Raw genomic sequence first — 12,725 nt, forward strand, 5'->3', positions numbered from 1 at the left:
GCTGGCTTTAAATTGTTTCGGTATTTTCGGCGCACTGTTTTGTTATATTCCAAGCAATTGAGCTTGCTGACGTTTACCGTACGCACACATCGATGCGCGATTTGTTGTTGCTGTTGTTAGATTTTACATTGATTTTACGCGCTTGTTTTTGTTTTCCCCCAGTTATACCCCGGTAAAAAAAACATGCGTTTGAGTGAAAAACGATAAGTTTTTGTAGCCTTTTGCACTAGGCTTAACAAGCTCTATAAGTGCGCTGAAAAGACCCAAACGATGTAAGCCAAAATAGCACTTTTATGAGCGATTGTGCACTCGTTGATTGGATAATCGCCTTGCAATCAGCAATATGAAGTATTCCACCATGCACACATATAAGGATTTTTTGACATTAGCTGAGGCCCTCGCTGAGGCTGTTTGCAGTAGGAATAATATCAAAAACATCAAATATCAAACTCCCGGATCCTCTCCTCCACTCTTCGCTCCCCTCTCACTCCTACATAACCGATCCTCAGCTAATGTCATTCTGGTTAGTGACGAAACCGCAAATTACTTCATTGCCCGTTTCTTTGGTACACTGAGAAAACTTTTCATATAGTTTCTACACTGGTTTCCCTTCGATTTAACGTGAAATGAAATATTTCATATGGGAAACACGTTAAACAACCATGTTTTTCCAACAAACCTTCAATCAACATGGTAGCAAAAACATTCCATCAAGAAGACTGGCATCTCTTCGTCGCACCCATACAAAAGACGAGCAACAGAAGGAACAGCGCAACCCGCCCGACAAAAGTTGAAGCTGTGTGTACATGTATTGGTGGGAAAATATGTATGCGAGCATGGCAATGCATTGCATACGTGTTTGTGTACATCCATATTGTAATATACACACACTAGTATGTGAAAGTTCAACTTTAACTCGGCAGATAGCATTGCTGTTACTGTCGCTCGACTTTTAGCAGAGTTGCCAGTCTTCTTGATGGGATGTTTTTGATGGTAGTCACTTCTTTTACATTGAAAATCCACGTGTTTCACCATTAGATTATATCCTGTTGCAATCCACATGAAATTAAGGTGTAAGTTTTTATAAATATTTCACTGGTTTTACACGTTTAATTAAAGCGTAACTCTGATGAAATGTCATTCTATTTGAAATTCACGTGGCTTTCACGATGAGTTGATGTGAATATCAGGTCATCTGAAAATGTTTTACCCATGGTTTTAACATTGAATATGGGCCCTATTCTGTAAGTCACGTCGAGCAACACGGGTCGACTCAGTCACTGTCGAGTGTCGAGTGCAAGAAGAACGGGCAGTATAGCGGTTCATTGCACGACCAAAACAAAGCTAGCTCAGGCGTCACTTGTTAACCTTTTAGTCACTAGCTTTTTAGCGGTGGACTCAGTCGAGTTACTCGACAAAACCGGGTCGCGTGTGACTTACATAATATCAAAAGTCGACTAGTCGAGCAAAGTGACACTCGATGTGACTTACAGAATAGGGCCCTATGATTCATGTGTTATTCCTATGAAACTGTAGTGATTAGCACCAGGAGAATATCTATGTGATCTGCACATTGAACACACGTGTATAGTTTTTTCGTTGTATGTGTCCCACATATAGATTTTTGCAATGAGCCCAGCAAATGATCTTTATATGCCAAACTGTTATCATTTATGTGCACGCGACAAATTTGTACATACTATTCATATGCGTATAATTTTTATGTGTATTTCTGGAAGGATTCTGTTTATATGCGGCACATGATAATCAAATCATATGGAAATTTACTATTAGTTATGTGCAGAATATTTTGAGTGTAACAAAACGCACTGTACACTTTTTTGACTACTTGAAATCGTCACAAAAAGAATCTGCTTGGCTCGACCTCCCGGCACGTCGCCATTTTTCTGTGACTGAATCTGAAACGTCAAAAATACTGGGCGGGAAATCACTCCATAGAAAATCAATGCGACGCCATTGTTGTTTGGGGTACAATACTGAGGGGTCCAACTTAATGGGGCTACTGTCAAACTGTGTAGACCAAGATAGTAATGTCGTGGAGGTGGCTTGGCTGTATAGAGCTTGCTACACCCAGTGCAAAAGGCTACAAAAACTTATCGTTTTCACTCAAACGTATGTTTTTTACCGGGGTATAACTGGGTGAAAACAAAAACAAACGTGTAAAATCTAACAACAGCAACAATAAATCGCGCGTCGATGTGTGCGTGCGGGAAACGTCAGCAAGCTCAATAGAATGCCCCAACTTATGTTTGAAATCGGCTACGTAGTTTCCACTAATATCCAAATAAGCAATATGTTCTCCGGAGGATTGTGCTTTAAATACTCTGACGAAAATGAACAAACGGCAAGCAAACAGGGTCGTCAACTTAGATGCTGCTCACAGAACAGAAGTGGAAGTCCGAACGATTCGGCGATCAAAACTGGTAACAGAGACTTTTTTGTTTTTCTTTGGGTTTTCGCATAGAAGCGAATAACAGCAATATAAGCAGAACGCTCGCTGCCAATCGCATAGCAGATTTCGTATGCGTTCGTGTATTTTCGTGGGAAAAAGTGACTCGCTACCGCTAGGTTCGCTAGTATCTGTAAAAAGTAGCATGTACGTGTTTGGATTTCTACTTCCACTTCTGTTCTGTGTGCTGCTGTTTGCTCTGGCAATTCCGCTACTGATTTGTTCCGCATATTCGGATTCACTCTTTTTTTTCTAAATCGTCGAGAAAATTTGCATATTCTGTAGCAAATATCACCTTTACAGACGAGTTAGAAAATTGAACACAGCACAGGTTAAAAAATTTGTTTTCGATTTTCGCCCACTAAATATTGTTGTTGCAAAACACTTGTTTACACAATACTCATCTGTCAGAGTTGGTTGCAGGGATGCCAAGTTTGCGGATTCGCAAAGGATCCAAAGTTTTAGTTTTTGTACAAAAATGAAATTCATTCATATACCGTGTACCCCCGTTGGTATGACCTTCTTTAATCTGAACATTTTTAATCTGTACCCCGGTGGTATGAATGCGTTCACATCAAAAACCGGTCAAGCGTCACACACAATTGACGTTAAAGTTGACCGGTAAATTAAAAAAAAGCAAAAAATCTTAATGCGTTTCCTCTTGCTTCGGAGCTTTGGCATATAGCTCATATGCAACTTACCTCTCTCCAGCACTCAACATAGACCATTTGAGTTGAAACTGCCGAGCCAATTTCGTCTTCTACAAATCAAACCTCTAGAATTCGAGCATGTTTGAAATGTTTTCAAAACGTTTGTTTTCGTCAAATCAAAACAACAAGTTCATAGGGTGCGCGTCTTGCGCGTATGTGAAAATGAATAGAGTTACCAAATATTCAGATTAAAAATGAACTCGCCCAATCTGAACGAGCTGTTTTTCATATTAGCGGGGGTTGAGTGTAGGTCCAGAAATATATAGCAGACATTTCATTTTAAAATACTTTTTTAAAATAAAACGATATAAATGTCTCTTGATAAAAAGAAACTGAATATATTACAGCCTGAATTCGTTAATTGGGCCACGATTGCACTCCAGCTGATTCGCTAATTGGGCCGACTGACAGTTGTTAGAAATGTCTAAACTCGAAAATTCCATACAATTTTGACTTCATGTTGTCACATAGCCCAATTAGCGAACACCCAATTAACGAACCACCAATTAACGAAACTTTGCTGTATTATGAACTCTAGCTAAAAATGCAATTGGTTCCAAGCTTGGTTCAAAAAAGTGTTTAAAGTTGTGTGACAAATACAAATGGCATCAATGTTCGAAATAGAGTGCGAAATTAAAATCATCTGAGTCTCAGTAGAGAAAAATTTCGCAGTATTTGCTTTCCAAAACAATCTAGGTAAAGCAAATGCTATTAATTTGTCCACTTTTAATAGGAAATTTTATGCTCTTTCCGAATATATGTCGACCAACATTTGAAAAGGTCGGATAAGCCAACTGTCAAACAGAACGAGTGAGAGTTCATTTTCCTATGCTGCTCCAGCAAAAATAACTCTCACCCGTTTTGTTTACATTTGCGACATTCGCCCTTTTGCTAATTCTCTCTAGAAATACTGTGCAAAGAAGAGTCAAAACGTTGTAACGTCACGGCGGAATCTGTCAATTCGGCACCAACTTTTCAAAAGGGCCAATCTGCAAAATGCAAACAAACCGAGTGAGTTATTTTCTGCTGGACTAGCATAGGGAAAGAAACCCTCCCTCGGTTTGTTTAAATTTTGCCGATTGGCCCTTTTGAAGGCCCTTCCATATGAAAATCCTTATGATTATTATGTGCCACATATAAACACAATCCGCCCAGAAGTACACATGAAAATAATATGCATATGAATAGTATGTGCAAATTTTAAAGGTAAATTTTAAAAACACATAAATGGTAACTGTTTGGCACATAAAGTTCGTTTACTCGGAACGTGGAAAAAATCTATGTGTGAAACACATAGAAACTATACGAAAAGTTTTCTCAGTGTATTATTTTCTAACACCGTCAAGCAATGCCAATCTTTGCGCCCCTTGAAAAGCGAAAATCATCAATGATCTGTCAAAATGAAGGCTGAACACATTTTCTTCAGTGCCACCCGTTGCAGAACGTAAACAAAGATTTCTGCTCAGAAAAATTTAATGTTTTGTGCGTAAAACTTAGTTAAACTACAGTTAGTTTCTTTAAATAGTGTCAAGAAACATGTTTAATCCATAGGTGTATTTTAGCAATACAATAAAATGGATATTTTTCAAAATCAGTGCACCGAGAGCCTTGGGTTCGATTCGATGGTGAGTTGTGTTGAAAATTACTTTTGGAAAGTAAAAGATACACTTAATGTGATATTTCTTTCAAACAGCTGGCTTCGAATACAATCAACTCACCGCTGCCGGGAACCGATTCGCCTACCCATCTTACTTTCAGCACATCCCCGTTTTTCACTAGTATTCCGCCTGCAAACTCAATAGTGTACACAGGTGGATGCAGTTCCGCTGCTACCAATAGCAACTCTTTAACGCTTTCTTCCGGAGTCCCAAGCGGGCCATCCGGTCCTAACGATGTTGTCCTACCCAGCATCTTTGTTAAAGTTCCGAAACAAATTAATCAGCAGTACCAGCAGCAATCTCAATCCAACAACAGTTCCGATGATATCAAATGTGAAGATAAATCGGAACCAATCAAACGCGAGCTCGGCGATTTGCGAGCTTTGGAGAAGGGGACGGCGATGGTGCAGTTGCCCGGTACAGCCGAACAGTACCTGGCAGATGATCGGCGGCAAGAAGCACGGGAAGAATCGCAACTGGTTGTTTATTGCTGCGAATTTTGTCCTTTCGTGACGATAGAAGATCGGAACTTGAGAGAACATACCCATGCTAAGCATGCTAACAGGCAACGGTCAAATTTGGAAGTAATGGTTTGTCCTGCCTGTGAGAATAAGTTTTACAAACTTAGCTCCTTGGAGCATCATTTACTGGATGACCACATGATGTGTCCGGCCGAGATGAGAGCTTTAGTAAATCGCAGGTTTCCTCCGTCGGAGTCGCAAGAACCTACAACCAGTATTACAACTCAACACAACAATACGATTCCGGTTTCAGTGTCGTCGTTGACGGTAAGATTAGACATATTTTGGTAATTTGATTACGAAAAAGTTATTTTTTTCAACAGACTGCTCCGGAACAAAACAAAAGTCGAATTTACATTAAGAATGTACAGTTGCTCAAAAAACCGGATGTTATTGAGCAGGAAAACGTTCAGCATGCTCAAGAGCAACAAGCCGAACAACAGCAAGAGCAACAACAGGGCAGAAATATTTTCATTCGAAACGTTTCACTTCTGCAAAACGCAAACTACGCTCAGAATGTAGACAATGTATTTCAGAACCCATCCGGACTGCACGAAAGTAAATATAGTTTTATTGTTCCTGTTCCTAGCCCCAACAGTCAGTCGCCACCGGTCGGAATTGGCGATGCTGGAAATGCAAATCCTCCGCGTAGTAAAATTTTCATTCGGAACGTGGACATTCTGAGAAACCCTTTGCTGTCGATTACTCCTCCCAGCATAAGCTCGACTTGTGAAATGAGTCGTACTAGCAGCAGTGAAAGCTTATACACAACACCGCCACCGCAGGTAGTGAGCCCGGCTACCTCGATTAATAGTGTTGGTACAGCATCGATGGGAGGATGTTCCGGCTTGAACATGGTACTAATCCCTACTTCAACCTGTAGTAGCAATTCGTCGACACCGCCTATGATCGCAACGCCACCAGCAATCACCGTGGCCACGTCCGAGTCAATGTTGCAATCGCTGCCGCAACCCAGAAAAAGTAAAATATTCATCAAAAACATAAGTGTGCTGAAGCAACCAACGATACATCTGAAATCGGTTGACGAATTAAATCTGATGACGATCGATCAGCTTCAGTTGCAGAACTTATTGCCACCGAACACCAGTAATAACTGCACACAAAGTATGGAAAGTGTCAATCTGGAGAAGGACGATCACGGTGCGGAGCACCAACTTGAGGAAGACGACTTCGGAAATGTTCTGGATGAACCTCCGCCTTCCGAAGAAATGGACGGCTACGCCGAGACGGAAAACCAATATCACGAAATTCAGAATTGCAACTCGATCTGTGGAAGTTTACCAACAGAACAAGAGTCGTATCAACCAGAGTTTAACAATGATTTCATTATAATCGAACCGGGAAATTCGGCGGATAATGTGCCCTACGCCGGACAAGCGGATCACTTGAGGTGATAAAGTTTTTAACTGTGGAAAATTAAATTATTCCTAACTCTGTTTATATTTTAGGTTACCAACGCAGGCGAATGACCTCATCGATCACCAGCAGCTGCCTCCGCCTCCCGCAGAACCACCGGACTCGCAACAGTACCATCAAACCGATGAGGACATTCTCTTTGTATGTGCTGAGGAAATTATAAATCTCGATCCACCGGTGCAAGCAAAAACTTCCCCTGAACCGCCTCTTCAACCGGTCACTCCGCTCGCCGCCGCACCACTTCCTCAGCAGGGTCGAATCTACGTGTCCGACAATTTGATGGAACATCATTCGCCACTAGTTATTCCTCCGCCACCTCCGCAGCAGCCCCAGCCATCACAATGTCTTCCAGGGTCCCTATCAAACCCCATTACACCCCTCAATCAACTAGAGCAAATCAACATTGACGCTGCATCAACTAGTCATCAACACGAGACCCAATTGTCACATGTTTCCAGCAGCGACCTACCTAGCCGGGAACGCACTCGTAGCCGAGGCCGTCCGAAAGGGGCTAAACAGACTGGGATTACCAAACTGAAAAAATTGTACACTAACCTGACCCCCCTGGAGGAAGGTTACAAATGCGATCTGCTAGATTGTGGAGCTCGCTTTCGGCAACCCGAAACGTTAGCCTACCACAAGAGATGTCATGTGCCACCAAATGAAAGGACATCACCCGAGGGCATTCGGTGCCCTGAATGTGGATCTCAAGAGCTTCGAAACTGGAATACACTCCATACGCACCTGTGGCGGGAACATAATATCGATATGGAGCTCTATTGTTGTAATGTGTGCAATTTCAAAACGCCGGTGCTTTGCAGACTAAACAACACGCATATGAAAATTCATTCGGACGAAAAGAATTTCATCTGTGCAATTTGCGATAAAGGTTTCAAAAACAACAAACAGCTGAGAAACCATCGAAGGTATCATCGCGAGCTAGGCCAACCAACTAAGGAAAGGCATCCGGCGGAGAGAAAACAGGAAAGCAACACCTATCAATCACTGCAGCCGGTGAATTGCGTCAAGTGTGGGCTGAAATTTTCGAATCAGAAAATTTTGAAGGCTCATGTCGAAAGTAAACACTCGGTTGCCGGAATGGAGGCCGGCGGTGGAAAAAGCGGACGACTGAAATGTTCCATCTGTGGGATGCTGTTCAAAACCAGATATTTACTGATTTCGCATGTTGCAAAACATTCAGATGAGAAGAAATTTAAATGTCAAAATTGTGATTATTCCACCAACGATCACAACGCGATCCGCCGACATAAGATGAGGCACAACTCGGAAGCTCACATGTACCGATGTTCGTACTGCGATTACACCAGCATTCAGAGTACAACGTACCGTAAACATTTGGAAAGAATGCACGCCGATGTGGCATCAAATCTTCTGTACAAATGTTCCCAATGTGCGTTTGTATCTATCAGTGAACTTAAATATCAACTGCATCGTGCAAAGCACGAGTCCAACGAGGACATCAACGAATTGGATCACGGATCTCCTGCGAATGAAATCGCTAAACTGGTTGCGGAGCAACCATTAGACGACCAAGAAGAACAGGAGCGCCACTGTGAAAGTGTCAACTCCGACGTAGTGATTGTCGAAAGAGATCAACCGGAGCCACCGCTGGATGCCTTCTCGTTGATACCGCCACTGCAATCGAGCGGCACCGAATTGCAGGAGCACCCGGCGTACCCTTTACAGCCAATCATTCGCCCGGCTGGATTTGCCAACAACCTTTCGAAGGTGGATAACTTCTATGGTTACACCATTCCGGCACTGGACACCGCTAGTCACCACTACCAGCAGCAAGCTGGTACGGTGCCAGATTCTGCCCAGCAGGACCTACAACTGATACAGGTCGACGTAAATGCTTCATCTCCTTCGTCATCGTCTTCTTCGATATCATCGTCGACGTCGACTGTTAGTTCAGCTGGTGCTGCAACTGGCAATGTCCTTCATCAGAACGAGTATTTGAACTCTCCAATGATGCATGGTATAGTTCCACTAGGTTACGGAGAGAATACCCTTGGCAGTTAGACTGACGATACGATGCTATGGTTAGTGTGCGTGTGTGAAGAGAGAAAAATAAAAAATCTGAATGTGATATTAGAGTAAGAACTCCGACGATTGGAGTGTGCTAGAAAATATCATCTTATTCTGTTAGCGAAAAGCTATGCCTACGTTACATTATGTCTTTGTTTTGTTTAGTAACATAATGTCTACTTAATTTCTGAACAATCCGTTAATCACTTCAAGTTGATCACAGTCTGCAGTATGCTCGAATGATCGATCAACTCTTGTTTTAATCGAGTCCCACCTACTTATCTGGTTCGGTCTACGGCTGTTTGTGTCCAGTTTTTTCTCAATGTCGAACACTTCTTACAGGAGCATCTCCATTTGGTCTATAAGCACCTAGCGCGCATCTGCGTCCGATATCAACCAGATTCTAGGCGAACACCATTTTTGATGTGTTGTCCGGCATTCGTCTTAACATATAACGCCCACTTTACTTGTGGAAACATTATGCCAAGAATCTGGACCTTCGGTAAACCCGGGTAAAAAATCCATCATTTTATTCTCAAAACGTAGAAATGCCGATTGAGCTCGCGCTCTGCGGTTTTAGGATTCCGATTTTGATGTTGTGAAAGCTTGAATGGTCTACAAATATTATTTTCTGGTTAAGATACCTTGCATGGCATTCGCACAATGAGGCGAGCAATTGGTAATTCTTGGGAACTTAAACCCAAATATATACACTGCACAATGGGCAAAAACGAGCTAGTAATCCCAAATAATTGAAGCCGCTATTTTGAAATCTTACAGGATACCTATTCCTACGTTAAAAATGCAAGGAATCGATTGGTGATTGTCCCATCCCATCCTGCGCAGACCTCGGGAAGAGGTCCATTTTGCCCTATTATCCCCGAAAATCGTGATAAAAGTTAATTAAACAGTATAGACACTTATTTGCCGCGAAATAAACTCAAATAGTTTCCAAATGTTGACTGAAGTTTTTGGAGCGTCTTAGTAGAATACGAAACCTAAAAATAAAAAATAAGAAAACTTATCCAATTTAATTCTACTATGTGTATTTTATTCAATGACAGATACGTATTTCGCCTACGACTTGCAGGCTTCCTCGAGTTCGAAAACAGACACTGAGGAAGCCTGCAAGTCGTAGGCGAAATACGTATCTGTCATTGAATAAAATACACATAGTAGAATTAAATTGGATAAGTTTTCTTATTTTTTATTTTTAGGTTCCAAATGTTGTCAAAACATCAGAAGAGACAAAACCCATCCATTCCATACTGTGCGGAATGCAAGAATAGACCATTTGGCCCAATTCATCCCCAAAAACATGATAAAACCAAATTGAGGCTGGGGAATAAACTCGAATAGCATCAATTCAATTCATTTGAAAAACATAAGGAGAGTTAAATGATATTGATTTCGTACCGTGAAGAATTCACAAAGCGTCCATTTTACCTGATTCTCTCCTAGATATGCAAAAAACGATCATTTGCTATTGAGTAAAAATTGCGTAGTCTCATGTTTCGACTGGAAGTTTCCACGTCTCGAAACTTTATCCAGCAACCTGAACTACCCCAGCTTCTAGCGATCAAGAACATAGGAGCAATTAGATTTAGATTTATTGACAACACTACTTGTATAAGCGACAAATACATTGTCGCGATCTGTACAGATTATGACAAACATCAAATTATGTTTATTGTTTGATTGCGTTGAGAAATATAACAAATACCTACAGATGACCGGTTGTGTGCAGTGCGTGTATCGCAACACGAGTAACCTTTTTTTCTAGCAGCATTGTAATACTGTGATCGACTGCTGGGAATTAATGAGGGAACAAAATCTTGTGCTTACCGCTAAAGATTCATTGTTTGTCATGAACTGTACAGGTCATGATCTGGGCGTGCGGCGATAACTCGCAGATTTGATCAAAATCACTGATTTTCCAACCCCACTGCTGACGGAATCTTCAGTTCTTACAATTTCCTGCTTCTAGAGTCTTCCAAATTTGCAACAATTCCGGAAAAAATGCATTAAAAACCTTAAATAACTATTGAATTGGTCCCATAACCTATGGCCGAATAACGAAAAATGACGTTTCTTGAACTGTGGTTAATCAGTAACTAACGAAAGATATCTAGGTTACTAGCCCTAGGAACGAACGATCAAACGTAAAATCAACTGCAACTGCAACGGAAACGAAAGATCCCCCTAAGGACGACGAAATGAAATTATAATTTTAGGAGAATGATTAGAAGGTAAAAATATTGCTGGTTGTAGAGAACATCTGTTCGTAGAACGAGAGTGCGAGTAACCTATATTTTATTCTGCCGAGTTATCACTAGGTATACTGCCCATAAAAGCATAACTGTCCCATATGGAATTTTATCGATCTTGAGAAAAGCATGAAAGTAGCTTATTTATATCCTAACTAGAAGACCCGGCAAACTTAGTACTGCCACAAATTGGGCTAAATATACGATATGTAAACTTCAGATGAACTCCTGCTGCGTTTTAGAAAAGGAAATATTTTCTAGGTATAAGTCAAGTTTTGCCGTTGTCTAAGGAGTTCTGCGTTTGGTTTATTAAACGCTGGGATTTCAGAGAATGTCTAAATTTAACAACTGTATTAAGTCATTAGTAAGAAATGCATATCGGTGTAAAAGTTGGTTTGCCAATCCCCGCAATATCAACAGTCATGTTTGTGGTAGTTGCATTGAGTCTTGTTTTATAAACTCTGCTGGTTAAAAATCGTAATACTGGATGTTAATATATTTGTTATAAAATTTGGTACGACGGCTAATATCGTCTGCTGCAACTTTGGAATTTCTCGATAATTTAAGGGCCAATTTTATATTCTGATATGTATTCACTATCAATAGTCATCAGATTTTTATTTTTTTTTTTGATTCATAAATCTATTGATAAGAATTACCCAAAGAAATTGCATTGCTGAATCTCGATAATTGTTATTCTCAATTCTCAAAACAAACTAAATTTTATTATTCCACAAAATCAATTGATCGCTGTATTGTTCCTTTGGCAATTCACGCACTAAAACAATTTAACATAAAAGCTTAATTTTATAAACCTTTTTACACTTCTAAAGAGTCTAATACGAAATGAAATCGACTGAAAGTTAAATACGATTGTTTTTTGTTTTGATTATAGTCACTTTAACCAACTTGGGTCATTCGTGACTTCTGCGGGGTTGGGATTTGAACCCGAGTCCTCGGCGTGAAAGGCGTGAATGCTAACCACTACGCCGGGACTGATCCCTTAAATACGATGTATAATAGTTGCTTCGTTCACTATTTTTTTTAAATTCTAAATCACACGCTCTTACTGTTGATTTATTAGCTTGATATTCAGTTAAACCGAATATGCTCATAATCCGTTAACATATGCAAAATGTATTCTTCATTTGACGATTGGGAAGTGGCAATTTAGTGATTTTAGTGCTTAAACCTTTTGTTAACCTGCACTGGATCTTCTGGCTACGCATCCGATGTAAAAAGGAATAAAAATGATTCGTGTTTGTTTCATAAATTTGATAAATGAATGAAAGAATGAATGAAATTAACGAATTTTATTGCTGACACTTTAGGCTTGAGTTTAGGTTGATTAATAAGTTGGACCTATTGATTGGTTATTTTCTGAAATTGTAAACCCCCAAAATGTTTAACAGCATTGTTAGATGTGGCGATTCCAATGAAGGTAACCACGTGTTTGTTTGAATACGACAACGGTGCTGCAAAAAATCGTACGATGATCATAGCAGTTAACGACATGGCGCATACAATGCGTTGCGGGTTTTATATGGAAAACTAATTTTTCGAGTTTTCGTATCTTCCGAGTAAATTTTCCAACTTTTCTCGCCGTAAAAACA

At 40.4% G+C, this 12,725-nt stretch overlaps 1 protein-coding gene across 1 annotated transcript; it reads left to right on the top strand.

The window, feature by feature from the left end:
- Positions 1 to 4,668: 4,668 nt before the first annotated feature.
- Positions 4,669 to 8,908, top strand: LOC128734804 (uncharacterized). The gene is made up of 4 exons (XM_053829157.1): positions 4,669 to 4,805; positions 4,874 to 5,626; positions 5,683 to 6,770; positions 6,829 to 8,908. The coding sequence occupies exons 1-4, from the start codon at positions 4,755 to 4,757 to the stop codon at positions 8,837 to 8,839; spliced, it is 3,903 nt and encodes a 1,300-aa protein (XP_053685132.1). The 5' UTR covers positions 4,669 to 4,754; the 3' UTR covers positions 8,840 to 8,908.
- The last annotated feature ends 3,817 nt before the right edge of the window (positions 8,909 to 12,725 follow it).

The sequence above is a fragment of the Sabethes cyaneus genome, chromosome 2 (assembly GCF_943734655.1).
Source record: "Sabethes cyaneus chromosome 2, idSabCyanKW18_F2, whole genome shotgun sequence".
NCBI lineage: Eukaryota > Metazoa > Arthropoda > Insecta > Diptera > Culicidae > Sabethes > Sabethes cyaneus.

Bases quoted from the DNA above. Each gene is read 5' to 3' on its own strand.
- LOC128734804 (XM_053829157.1), top strand. From the start codon at position 4,755: ATGGATATTTTTCAAAATCAGTGCACCGAGAGCCTTGGGTTCGATTCG. The intron at 5,627-5,682 runs GTAAGATTAGAC...TTTTTTCAACAG, and splicing joins TTTCAGTGTCGTCGTTGACG to ACTGCTCCGGAACAAAACAA. The intron at 6,771-6,828 runs GTGATAAAGTTT...TTTATATTTTAG, and splicing joins GGACAAGCGGATCACTTGAG to GTTACCAACGCAGGCGAATG.